The 14,043-nt window shown below is 44.7% G+C and overlaps 1 protein-coding gene and 1 non-coding gene across 9 annotated transcripts in view; one reads left to right on the forward strand and one right to left on the reverse strand.

Annotated features, from left to right (window-relative positions):
• Positions 1–211: 211 nt before the first annotated feature.
• On the reverse strand, positions 212–371 carry LOC144265458 (U1 spliceosomal RNA). Its single transcript, XR_013346275.1, has one exon. It is a non-coding gene; the product is annotated as a U1 spliceosomal RNA (small nuclear RNA).
• Positions 372–8,092: 7,721 nt separating this feature from the next.
• The window catches only part of CDC14B (cell division cycle 14B), an 82,385-nt gene continuing 76,434 nt past the window's right edge, over positions 8,093–14,043 (forward strand). For all 8 annotated transcript variants that reach the window (XR_013346186.1, XM_077817448.1, XM_077817444.1 and 5 more), the window contains exon 1: positions 8,093–8,388. Coding sequence is in view for 7 of the 8 variants with exons in the window: in XM_077817448.1 (XP_077673574.1) it covers positions 8,241–8,388 (148 nt within the window). In the remaining variant the exon portion in view is untranslated. The remainder of the gene's footprint in view (positions 8,389–14,043) is intronic.

The raw sequence follows: 14,043 nt of genomic DNA on the forward strand, positions 1-14,043 counted from the left end.
GATCCAGCATCTAATTAATTTTGTGCCTGAAGTCAGATGCAGAGGAACATGACAGCATTTACACATCTAATTATATGATTTATGAGTGCAATCAATTAGAAACCTATATTCTATATGCAGTGTTGTTGTAGGTATGTTGGTCCCAAGATGTTAGAAACAAGGTGGGTGAAGTAATATCTCTTATTGAACCAACGTCTGTTTATTATTTTCTCAGGGGAAAGTGCAAACACAGTCTCCCACTACTACAAGTTATGCAGTTGAGTTTCCCACAGTGGGGGAAATCACAAGGGTCAGCACCCCTGGAATGCAATGGATGAACCTTATCCTGAGAAAACCACCTCATGATCATGGTATCTTCTGTCAGTCAGAGAGACAAACTTTCGAGCTACACAGAGCTCTTCTTCGGGTCTGGGAAAGGTACAAAGTGTCACAGCTAAATAAAAGATTGAACAGATAGTGCATATTTTAAGGGACCATTTAAGGTGAAATGGCCCTTTAACACCCATGTTAACAACCCCCCCAACCTCTCCAAGCTCATCATCAGAAGCAAGTTCCCAACAGACCAGGACCAACTCAGAGCAGCACCAGACCCTGCCAGAACAACAGATGCCAAACCTGCAAATATTTTTCCACTGCTTCTATGACCAACATCCCCCACAACACACCTTTCAAGATCCACAAGTCCTACATGTGCCTGTCCCAGCATGTGGTATACCTCATCCAATGCACTAAATGCCCTAATAACAACTATGTGTGTGAAACCAGACAATCAGTACTCTCTCGAATGAACTCACACAGGAAAATTATAAGACAAAAGCACCATGTCACCTGTGGGTGAACACTTTTAACAATGTGATCATTCTATATCTGACCTCTCAGTTCTCATCCTCACAGGAAACCTGCACAACACTTTCAAAGGATGAGCCTGGGAGTTTAAATTCATGGTCTTAATAAAGACACTGGATGTATGGCTTATTACAACAATCTGTAACCCACTAACCCCTTTTTGTCAAAAGAACATAAGAACGGCCATACTGGTTCAGACTAATGGTCCATCTAGCCCAGTATCCTGTCTTCCAACAATGGCCAATGCCAGATGTTTCAATGGGAATGAACAGGGGAATTATCAAGTGATCCATCCTCTGTGGTCCAATCCCAACAGTTCTGTGACTACAGGGGTGTTAACAGGCCATTTCACCTTGAATGGTACGTTAGTATATGTGCTAACTGCTTACGCTAAACTATCTGTTCTATCTTGCATTTAGCTGTGACGCTCTGCCTACACTTACAAGCTTGCAGCTGCACAGTGCTCATGTGGCTGCATTAGGCTGATGGGAGAGCTCTCTCCATCGACATAATAAAACCAGTTCAATGAGTGGCACTAGCTATGTCAACAGGAAAGCATCTGACGCCCATATAGCCCTGTGCACACGAGTGCTTATGCTGGCAAAACTTATGTCACACCCCTGAGCGACAAAAGTTTTCCCTGACATAAGAGCTAGTGTAGACATGGCCTTAGTACCTTCCCCAGACCTGCAGAAGAGCTCTGTGCATCATGAAAGCATGTCTCTCTCACCAACAGAGGTTGGTCCCATAAATTATCTCACCCACCAGGTCTAAATTCTTCATTTGTGCTTAAAGAACATTCTTTCATACAAGTGCAGAAAGCTGAATGAGACTACCTTTGAATAAGGTTGTCATCTCCCTGGTTTTTGAATGGGTTACCTGATCTCCCAGTCTCCATCCTATTTCCCCATATTATAAATTTCCTCCCCTAGACACCACCTTCCAATTCTCACAACATTACAGGAGTGCTACCACACTTCCCTCACACTACTAGTCTGCTTCTGCTGTGCCTCTGTGTCTTTTAACTGATGCCCTGCTTGCTTGGAGGTATGCGAGAGTGATTGTATGAGAATGAAGGAAAGAGATTGCAGGGGAAGACAGAGGAGTAATGAAAACAGGCAAATGATGTGAGAAGTTGGAACTCACATGAGGAGACAGAGAGATACCAGATGAGAACTAGAGACCAAGAAGAGAAAACAGCCAGCACATCATCAGAAAGAGAAGGAAGACCACAAGGATGTGGTACAGCTTAGGATAAAGTTGTGAGTTGGTGGGACGTGCAATGACTGGGCTAAAATTTAGCTTGAAAAGATGAAAATTTTACTTTTGGAACCGATAATCCTTGCTCTAAAACCAGCTAGTTTCCCCCTTACATAGTGATGCAAAGTAATTCTACCTCCTGCTGGCCTGGAGGGTAAGGAACTTGAGTCAGAAATCAAACCCTTACATGGTAGAGCAGAGCATAACCATAGAGTCAGCATGCTGCCTTGGGGGACACACACAACAAAAACTTATTAATTCAAACATTTGATGTTTAAAAACTCTAAATTAGCACAGAAATTATAAAATAATATGAAAAAGGCCAATAAGAGTGGGACTGAAAGAACTAATTAAAGCTTCAAATTTTTGAGTGTGAGTGACTAACTGCATCCACACAAAGTCTCATTGACTTCATTGGAGCTCTGTGCAGGCACAGCAATCTGCCCATGCTGTTACCCTAAAATTTTAGATGCCAGTGATGTTAGCCTGCAATGGCACTTTTAATTTAACCAAAGAACAACAAGGTTGTGGCCTGCCCTAAAGGAAATGCCAGAGTGTTACCAGGGGGCTTGTGTCCAACCTGCGGAAGATTCCCCAGAGCAAGCTAGTTTTGGTAACCCCTGAAAGGAAACAGATACAGCCTTCCGCTCAAGGATGAACACACAAGAGTAATTCTTTGAAAACAAAATAATTTATTTAAAAGAAATAAGTGGTTACAATGTATTTAATGAAGCAAGACATTATATGGAACATAGTAAAAATGCAATAAAATTACATTTAAAGCATCTTATAATGAGAGCAGCACTGTGAAATAAAGACACAGACTGCTTACAATATCTGACACCCCACACAAAGAATACAGTAGCTTCAATGTAACGTGCATATAGATATTCCCCTATAAACAAAGGCTTTTAGTTTTAGTGATACAATTTAACCCCATACTTAATACAATGTGGTATACGTGGTATATACCCACAAGAAAAAACATTACCATATTCACAAATTAAAAATAAAACATTTACTTAACATCAACATTGACTCTTAACATTAAACATTTAACATTCTGTAAACGCTGGCCAAGCGGTTACAAGATGGGTAGCAGAGATCTCCCTCAGGACGCAGGCATCCAGCTTTATTTACAGACAAACCCATACACTCTTAAATAATAGATATAAAAAAGATCAGACTTATACTTCTTCAAAAGTTTCCCTCTAACTCATCTCATTGGTCCTTCTGCTCTGTCTGATTTCCTGAAGTATGTTCTCCACAGCTGCGCTGTTGCTCTGTTGGGCCGCAGATGCAGTGGCGGTTGCTGCTCTTCTGTTGCTGCTGGCAAGGTAGCTGCTAGCAGGCAGTTGTTCGTTGCCACAGCAACCTTAGAATTCTGCTGCTGCTGCTTTTTCAAGTAGCTGCTTTTCAGGATGTTCAGTTCTTCTTTTCAGGCAGCTTCCATTCTCATGCAAAGCCTCAAACCCACTTCTTTTCAACCTGTTAGTAGACAGCCTCCTATGCCTAACCACTACAGACTCAGCCTGCTGGCTGTCAGCCTTACATACTGGTTGCTCGCTCAAGGTCAGCTCCTCTCAGCCAATCAGCTGCTAGCTTTTTCCAGCTCCTCCGCATGACATCATACCTATTCTTAGGTAGGAAAGCTCCTCCCTCTGACGCCATCTTGGATTCTAGATGTTTTTAAGCACCTCCCTCTGACGCCATCGTGGTTGCTAGAACTTTCCACTACCTAAATTTAAACTATTATCCTTGTCGTCACCATTTTGGCCAGCCATGTTGTATTTTCTAAATTTAAATGATCAATTTCTATTTAATTAGAGCCTTAATCTTAAAACTAATTACTGTTTTATGCAAACCAAAGTGTCCTAATACTGTCACCACCTTCATTGTATCAATTGGGAGAAATGAATTTTACCGCGTTTTCAACCACCTTCCAAGGTGTTTCTGTAAGCTTCTATTAAGATGCTGCAAGGTATTTCAGAACATTCAGAGCAAAATTCTCTCATTACAGTGACCAATGAATGGCAAGACTGGGGCCCATGTTGACAGTAATGTGAAATGTTGTACAAAATCTGATCATAATTTTATGTCGTGTACTAGTTCAACATTAATTTAAAAAATTGACCCAGTGAATAGTGAAAAAAACAGCAAGAGACAGTCACCTCATACCCAGCAGATGGCAGAATACACTCACAAAAAGGTTCTATAGTCCATCAGATGGAGATGGGAAGGGAAAAAAGGCTCTGCTTTTCAAAACTGCACTTAAATTGTCTAACCATATGTCACCGGGTGGCTGGTTCCTGTGATTAAAGCAGTCCAGTGCCCCTGTGCCAAAGGAGGTGCTCCTAGTTGAGCCAATTAAGGGAGTGGGACAACACCTGAGCTATAAAGGGTCTAACGATGGCTCTGTGAGAACAGAGCTTGAAGGGGGAAGGATTGAATTGAAGCTGTAGGGAGAGAGGGTTTCCTCTAGTGGCTCCTAAACAAGGGAGTTGGGGCTACGTAAGACGATCCAGCTGTAAGTTTTGTTTTTCCTTTGGGAAAAGGCAAAGAAGGTAGCCCAGGCCTTGCGTTCTCTGCAGGGGCTCAGACAGTAGGAAGGGACAGCACCTCAGGGAGGAGGGGTTGTGCCCAGCTTTAGGCTGCGTGGAGCCCAGTTTAAGGATGGGTGGAAGATTTTGTTTTTGTGTTTGCTTTTCTGGAACTCTGTGTTAATAAAAACCAGACCACAAGATGCGTTGTTATCGGATTACAAAGACTGTGTGGAGTTTGTGTAAGGAGGGGAAAACAGAGGCAGGGCACTGTGGAGACACCTCTGGCCACCAAAGAGTGCTTATTTGGCAGCTACTGTGTTACGCTGCACTTCTTTTTTATTTTTTAAGCCATTTTAAGCGACAGATTTATTTCAAAGTACCACAAAGGGCAAGAAGCATGCATGGAAAAATAACTATTTTCAGCTATATTGTGTCTTTGTTTTCAAAATTTTAATTTTAAAACCACAATTTTCAAACATTTTGTTTTTGAAAATAGAGATATATTTGAAAGTCTCTCTTTTTAAAAAGAGGGTCACTTAATGATGAGGTAGGAGGCAGAAGATAGCTGCACCTCCCGATCAACAAAGCGTGGCCCTTACTCTCAGCTGTGTGCTGCAGGAATCACACAGGAAGCTTTCTTCACTTTGGGCCCAATTCTAAAAGGTGCTGAGTATCTTCAACCCTCACCAAGCGCACTTCTGACACCCTTGCTTACACTGAGTAGTACCTTACGCTGAAGGTAGGCTCATTAAAACTAGTATTATTCAAGGAATAAGAGCAGCAGAATAAAGCCCCTATATCTGAGTCATCCCACTGCAGTCAAATCATGTATGTAAGTGTTTGTAGGTTCAGGCTCATAAATTAGGATGTGGCTATGGCTTTGCGAGCAATTTTAAATGAGCTCATAAACCTGCTAGTTCAACTCTCCCATGATATCACCATAATCTTTTAAGGTAGACATGCCATTACACATAATGGACCAAACACATCAGGGACTGCAGTTAGACTGGAAGATCTAGTATTGTTTTAATAAAAGATCTGATAGTGAACTGACTCCTACTACCAGTTGTTATAAGAATTATTGCCTGAAGGGAATTAGAAAATATACAATGTATATAGTGAGTGTCCCTGCCTAAACCCACAGCAGCAAGGCAAGGAGAGCAAACAGAAAATGCTGTTGAAGACAAGGGAAGATAATAAGCAAATGTGCCCTGGAAAACTGCTATTTGAGAGAGTTGTTTTATTGCTTATTGTTCTGATCTTCCGAGTCAGCTGAAAGTACTAAACATGCCTATGCTTTCTATACTACATCTTAAAATGTTAATACCATTACAGCTGAGCTGCACCTGTGTTGAACGCCTACCAAATATGCTTACATTTATTCTCAATGTAGATAGGTCCTTAGGGCCTGGAGGCAGAGTCTGTGTTGCATTTCTAGTTCACTCTCTCTGGCAGTCTGTGAGACCCTGAGTATTTTTACTTTTAGGACAGGAAGCCAAGCCCATCTTGGTCAACCATCTGTTTGCCTGGACCACTGCTGTGTAGGGGTTTCTTTTATGGTAGACTGGGGTCGCTGCTTGCACGGTCTATTGTGGAAAATTTAATTGTATACTTTCCAACCAGTGGAGCAAACGAGTTCTCCAAGAACTGAACAACAATGTGCAAGACACTAGGCCAACACCTAAAGCATCAATATACAAGTCTCTGGAAAGCACAACTGAAAACCAACCATGCTACATTGCTTCAGATCCCTGCTCAGAACTATCACACTAGCTGACTACCTCAGCATACTAAAATATACAAACTTTAGGCAGGCTTTATCTAATACAAAATCATTTATCATAAACTAGAGGTGGAAACAGGGAGACACAAAACAGACTTCAAACCCAGAGAGTTGCAGTGCAACCAGTCTGATAGAGAGGAGACTGAGATGGAGGGACTCCAATGTCCAAAATACAATAGAGTGCAAAAAAGATATTTCTTCAAAACACGAAAAATGATTAAAGGTTTTTATGTAAAAGCAATGAGAGAAAACTGTGTCTAAACCTACGAGAATGGACAGAAACAGCAGAGATGGCATCAAGGTACATAGCAGCCTGTCTCTGGATTGAGAACAGACAGAAATGACAAACGGAGACAGGAAAAAATATCACACTTACACTGTGAAGCCTTATCCTGGGCAAAGCATACCTTCCTCTGACAGCTACCTGAGGAATTTGTCTCTTCCTTATGCTTTGGCAACAATTGTATAGGTTCTCATGCCAATAAAATATTATTAAATGGAATTGAATTGCTTACTCTTAATGTATTGTAATAGGTACATTACAATTAAAAATAAATCTAAAATATCCTATTCCAACAAAGTCCATTTTATGTAGAAACAGATGTTCTTTTCATAGTAGCAAGTTCCTTCCCCTATATTGCTGTGTGATAAACTGTGTGCCAGTTGGCTGACACCCTCCGCCCCCAGAGATAGCTGAATCTCAGCAGTATAGTATGTGTAGTCTGTGATGCTATTTGAAATTCTTTGGTATGTAAGGTGCTATATAAACGTAAAACATTATCGAGGGCACTCTAAGAAGAAAGAAGAAAGTGGTTTTGTATGTGAGTGTGGATGTATCAGAGGTTATTATGAATTCTTTCTTTGAATTGTAGTAGCACCCTATTCATTGACCAGGACCCTAGTGTACTAGGTACCGTAAAAATACAGAATGAGAAAGGTTTCAGAGTAACAGCCGTGTTAGTCTGTATTCACAAAAAGAAAAGGAGTACTTGTGGCACCTTAGAGACTAACCAATTTATTTGAGCATGAGCTTTCGTGAGCTACAGCTCACTTCATCAGTTGGCAAGAGCAAACGGGACAGATGCCACTTTTGTCAAAAAGTGGGGTGCAGAGGAATGAGCAGGAGGGTGAGCAGAGATGCCAGCCCCGCCTGGGAGCTGGGGGGAGGTAGGGTTTGAGCGAACAGCAACGCCAGCGCCAGCCTTTGGAAAATATGGTCACCCCAATAAGGGAGCATAAGGTGGTCCATAGTGGTCTGTATGGGAATATACGAAAGTGAAGGAACTTGTTATTATGTGGGTATGGTGCTTGGCACAATGGCTTTGGAGTCTCTGGGCAGCCCAATAACAGAAATAATACAGAACAACACGTAGGGGTGTGTGTGTGTGGTGGTGGAAAGTATGTGTAGAAGGTTGAAGCAGCACACAGCAGGGTCTGTCGGTGCAGAAGGCTGGTGCATGGAGCCACATCAAGGGGCGTATGGACGCGGTGGATGCAGGCACGTGGGAAAGTCACACATCCCTTTACCCCTGGCATATCCGCAATATTTACCACTATGATGTCACTTTACCCGACGCGAACTGGTCACGATGACGTCACACCCCTCCCACCCAATCAGAGGAGCAGGGAGGGGGCGCGAAGCCCCCGCTGCGGGGAGGCGGGCGAGAAGCGTCAGCAGCCGCCGTTGCTGGCTCGGGGTTCCCCCCGCCCCCGCTCAGGCAGCCCGAGCCCCGGCCCGGGCGAGCGGCTCCGTGCGGCGGGGATGAGCCCGGCTGCCTCGCACCCCCCGTAACGGCGCCGCCGCCGCCATGAAGCGGAAGAACTGGTCCGGGGCCCGGCGACACTCGGCCCCGGCGCCGCCGGCCGTGAAGAAAACTCGGGGCGCGGCGGCTGCAGCCGCGGGGGTGGAAGAGGAGGCGCCCCCGTCCGGGCCGGAGAGCTGCATGCAAATCACCGGTGAGCGGGGGCGCCGGGGGCGGGAGGCAGCCGGCGCCCGGGTTGCCTTGGCCGGGCAGGCATCGCTGACGCCGTGTGTGCGGTGGGCAGCGGGAGCGGCAGTCCGGGGGAAGCAGCAGCAGCAGCAGCGGGGTCTGTGTGGCGGGATTTGCGGAACTTGCTCCTCCTCCTCCTGCCCCACTGGAGGGAGGGCGCCAGCCAGCTCTTCCCTCTCACCAGGCTTCCAAATAATGGGTGAGAGCAAAACCCTTCTGCCTGCGTCCACCTGCCTCTCGCAGCAGCCTCCGGCGGGCTTCGCTGTGCACGTTACAAGTTGCTGTCAAACTTTATGGGAGCCGCCACGTCGTGTGACAGCTTCCATGGGTTTTGTTTTAAACGCTAGCCCCAGAGCGGGCGGGGGGGCTTGGCTGGTGGTACACGGGTCTCCCCGAAAGCGCAGAGAAAATATGTAGGTCTCCCGCGGTCTGATAATGCCTCTACAGAGTGTCTGCCGTTTAAAAATCATTAGCAGAATGCGTTAAACATGCTTAGGAGTGGCCTACTCATCCTGTCTTGCCGTACTGACTTCAGTTTTGGGCTCAACAGAGAGTCAGGTGTAAAATATTCTGCGTGAAATTCCTGGTTTTGCTTTTCCTGAGTCCTAAATGAAAGGAGTGTCTGCAATAAAAGGAAACTTTCTCTTTCATCTCCTGCCTCTTGCTGCTGCTTTTCTTCTTCTCCTCCCTCCTCTCTTTTTTTCTGGGGGCAGCCTGCAGTACAGAGAAACAATGCTTTGTTGTCTTTTGCCCACTTAATAAATGCTTGTCTGACCGGCTGTTGTTGATACAATAATTGTTTTACACAAATTTCAATTTTAGAAGTTTTTACCATAGCAGACAAAAGCATCTCTAATTTAGCATTCTTATTCGCATCACACAAGTCCAGAAAGGCCTACTCTTAAAGGGTGGCACTAGAAAACCGCTGTCTTGCACTATTTTACAGTACTGATGGAAAAGAAGAATGGAAATATAGTTCAATCTGTCAAACCTCTTAATCTTCTGTGTGAACATATGATGTGGTCTGTGATCTACGGCAGGTCAGACTAGATCAGTGGTTCTCAGACTTTTTGAATTGGCGACTCCTTTCAGACAGCAAGCCTCTGAGTGTGACCCTCGCCTTATAAATTAAAAACACTTTATATATATATATATTTTAATGGTATTTTAAATTCTAAATTTATAACCAAATTGTTTAAAATAAATCTAACATTTCTCACCACTTTTAAATTAAGACTAAAACACATTTTTACCAAATTATTATGAGCAGAAAAGTTGTTTTTTTTTTAATAGTTACTATTTAATACTGGGAGCAGGCACGAAGAAACTTTGTCAGTATCATTTTTCACAGCAGACTTAGTGCCGCACTACCACCCTTACTTCTGAGCTGCTGCTGGCCGCAGCACTGCCTTTAGAGCTGAGAGGCTATGAAAAATGATATTAACAAACATACAAATGTCACTTTCCGCAGCAGACTTACTAGTGCTCTGTGTTCCCTCTAAGGCAGTGGTGGGCAACCTGTGGACCGCACGCTGCCTGTCAGGGTAATCCGGTGGCGGGTCACGAGACAATGTTTACATTGACGGTCCGCAGGCACGGCCGCCCCGCAGCTCCCAGTGGCTGCGGTTCGCCATTCCCGGCCAATGGAAGCTGCGGAAGTGGCACGAGCCACAGGGACTTGCTGGCTGCCACTTCCCGCAGCTCCCATTGGTCAGGAACAGCAAACCACGGCCACTGCGAGGTGTGGGCAGCCGTGCCTGTGGACAGCCAATGTTTATTAAACACTGTTTCGTGGCCCACCAGCGGATTACCCTGATGGGCCGCATGCAGCCCACAGGTTGCCCACCACTGCTCTAAGGTGTGCACCTGTGTGGCCACACAAGAAAGCATCAAGAGCCATGCACCTAATTAGTGGAGCGGGGCAGGCATGCAGCCACTTTATATATATATATTTTAATGGTATTTTAAATTCTAAATTTATAACCAAATTGTTTAAAATAAATCTAACATTTCTCACCACTTTTAAATTAAGACTAAAACACATTTTTACCAAATTATTATGAGCAGAAAAGTTGTTTTTTTTTTAATAGTTACTATTTAATACTGGGAGCAGGCAGGAAGAAACTTTGTCAGGCATGCAGCCACAGGTAGGCCTGGACCCTGGAGAGGATGTGTAAGGGGGGAGGGGAATAGAGGGTGGGTGGAGACAGTATGGGGTGGGAAGCTTGGGGCATTCAGTGCTAGGGCAAGGAGAGATGCCTCTCCCCACTGCCGCCTGCTCATTCTTTCTGCAGTAGAACTGCGCCAGTTTGGCTGGGTTATACAGAAGGGTAACAGGATTTCGTGCCTGGACATGTTCAGTATCTCTAGATGAATAGGAAAAGATTCAATATTGTCCTATTCAGTTACTGACAGAGCCTGATCTGATTCCCTAGTAGAAAGTATTATAATATAATCTTGCAAATTAGAAAACAGGCTTTTACAATTCACATGCTAAATGACAGTTATCTACATAGTTCTTGTAACAGAAAGTGATACAAGGCCCTATGTTACTTTTTAGCAAAAAGTAATAGATTAGTTAGAATGAATACATAGCAAGGTCAACTTGAGATGCAGCTTCAGCAACCCTTTAGTAGAAAGGTACAGAAAGCTGCTTAAGTATGACCAGCAATTTAGGTTTTTTGTTTGTATTGGTGGTGCACATCCGCCCATTATCTCGTTATTGGTGCTGTACATAACAAAATTTATTCTGCACATGGATGAAAAAAATTAGAGGGAACATTTCTAGTGCCCCATTGCCACCCTTACTTCTGGGCTGCTGCTGATGCTGCCTTCAGAGCTGAGTAGCCGGAGAGCGGTAGCTGCTGGCCAGGCTCCCAGCTCTGAAGGCAGCATCGCTGCCAGTAGCAGCACAGAACTGCAGAAGTAAGGGTGGCAATGCCATGTCATGCCACTCCTACTTCGGCCTAAACTTTAAAGGGGAGGGGGGAAGGCAAACTTTAGGGTGGCTACAGCCCTCGCAAGCCCCCCTTAGAGCTGCCCCACCTGGGTGTCTAACTGTTAAATTATAATTTTTGTTTTTGCTGATCCCAGTGCTCTGATTGGTTTGCAGTTTAATGCAGCTCTTCAGCTGCTGAACAATCAAGCCCTCTAATGTTGTCTTGGTACCACTTTTTCGTCACAAGCCAACAAAGCTGCTTGCATGATACTACAATCTCCAGAGTCCAATTTCCTTAAAGTGATGAAAATACAAATATATATTTTGTTTAGGATCAATAATTGCTAGATTATGTTTACAATACTTTTTGAAATAAATGCACTACATTGCAATGGAAAGGTGTGTATAATTTTCTGTAACGCTAGATTTAAATTATATATTTTATAGTAGTTGCTCTCTGTTTCATGCAAGTACGCGTGACCCCCGTGTAATAACCTTGCCACCCCGTGAGAGGTTGCATTGTAATTGCCAGTTTGAGAACCCCTGGACTACATGATCTGGTGGTCCCTTCTGGCCTTAAACTCTATAACTCTGTACGTTTTAAAAATTGATATTTGGTCTTTGGAAAAGAATTAAAATCAATTTTTTTTCATAAAACAGCCTAGTTCTTTGTCTGCCCTTAATTTCATGCTCTCTGCCTTACCAAAGAAAATTATGGATAAACCCCAAGCTCCACTCCCCTGGGCAGTTCTGCACAAACTGCTCAACTTGCACAGAGCCTAGTGACTTCAGTTGTGCTTCGTTTTGGCAAAGGAATCTGCCTCTGTGGAGCAGCATGCGGGGTTTGGGTTGCTCTTTTCTAGTTTAAAGGGATGGTTGAACTCCTAGTTAGTTTAAATTTTTTTTACTACAATTGGGTAATTTAGCTGCTCTTGAGTCTCCTTGCCAACTTTTGAGAATGATATGATTTACTTAAAAACAAACACAAAACCCTTTCCTCTTCCTGTGTGAAAGACCCATGCAAATAGGAAACTCTGTCTATAGAAGAGAGTGAAACTGAGAATACACAAAGTAAACAAACTGGAAAAAAAAGTTTTTCTGTTACAGTGATCTAGGTGGTACTGATAACAATAGCTGGTTTAAAAAAATAGACTGAAGTGTTGTTGTTTTTTCAATTAGTTGATGGCTTCTTTTAAATTAAAGCAAAACTGGAAATGACATGTCAAGGTTCACACAATTTTATCATGGAAAAACATATAACATTTTGTGGACAGGGCCTGGTGGACTGAGTATACAAACTGACTGTGCCAGACTCCCATTTTAAAACAAACCAAATAAATGGTGTTGTAAAGGAAAATAATCCAAAATAATCCAATCTAAAATAAAAATATTGTTAGGTCTTGTCTCCGCAAGGATATTTACTGATACAAATACACCTCTGTAGTTACACTGGTATAACTCCCTGTGTGCACACTTGTATTCCAGAATACTAGTGCCTTTTTCCCTAGGATTTTTTATATTGCCTCCAAAGTGACATAAACTTAATTGGAAAATGCACTTTAATTCTGGAATAATAGTGTCCACACATGGAGGTTTAGCATAATAGTTCTGCTGGTAAATTCCCCATGTAGACAAGTGTTAGCAACTAGACCAGAGGTGGGCAAACTACGGCCTGGGGGACCTGCCCAGGAGCTGCCCGGCCCCTGAGCTCCTGGCCTGGGAGGCTTGACCCCGGCCCTTCCCCTGCTGTCCCCCCGCCCCCGCAGCCTCACCTTGCCACGCCGCTGACGCAATGCTCAGGGTGGCGAGCTCCTGGGGCAGCGCAGCTGCAGAACCTGGCCTGACGCGGTGCTCTGTGCTGCTCTGTGCGTGGCTGGCTCCAGCCGGGCAGCGTGGCTGTAGCGCCACCAGCCACCGTTGCTCCAGGCAGCGAGGTAAGGGGGCATGGAGCAGGGGTGTTGAATAGAGGGCAGGGGAGTTCGGGGTGGGGGTGTGGATAGGGGTCGGGGCGGTCAGAGGGCGGGGAACGGGGGGGGTTGAATGGGGGCAGGGGTCCCGGTGGGGAGCAGTCAGGAAGGAGGGGGGGTTGGATGGGGCAGTCAGGGGCAGGGGTTCTGGGGACAGTCAGGGAGAAGGGGTGGTTGCATTGGGCAGGGGTCCTGGGGGGGAAGTTAGGAAGGAGAGGAGGGGTTGGATGGGGCAGTCAGGGGCAGGGGGTCCGGGGTCGGTCAGGGAGGGGTGGATGGGGCAGGCGTCCTGGGGGGGCCATTAGGGGGCGAGAAGCGGGGGGGTTGGATGGGGGCGGGGGCAGGGCCACACCTGGCTGTTTGGGGAGCCTCCCCTAACAAGCCCTCCATACAATTTTGGAAACCCAGTGTGGCCCTCAGGCCAAAAAGTTTGCCAGCCCCTGAACTAGACAACTAGCATTCCTACCATTTCACATGGCATCTCAATGCACAACCCTTAGTTCATCTAACTAAAGACATAGAAGATGTAAAGCCCCAATCCTGCAAATACACACACTGGTAAATGGGACTCTGTCCAGTCTAACAAATATGCTCTAAAGCATCTGTTTGCAAAATCAGTGCCAAAATACTTGTGAACATTGCATGTTGCCTTCTCCTTCTCTCGTAATGCAACAGCTTTAAACAAACCTAAATATTTTTAAATACTTGTAATCTG

Source organism: Eretmochelys imbricata, chromosome 5, assembly GCF_965152235.1.
Source record: "Eretmochelys imbricata isolate rEreImb1 chromosome 5, rEreImb1.hap1, whole genome shotgun sequence".
Taxonomy (NCBI): domain Eukaryota; kingdom Metazoa; phylum Chordata; order Testudines; family Cheloniidae; genus Eretmochelys; species Eretmochelys imbricata.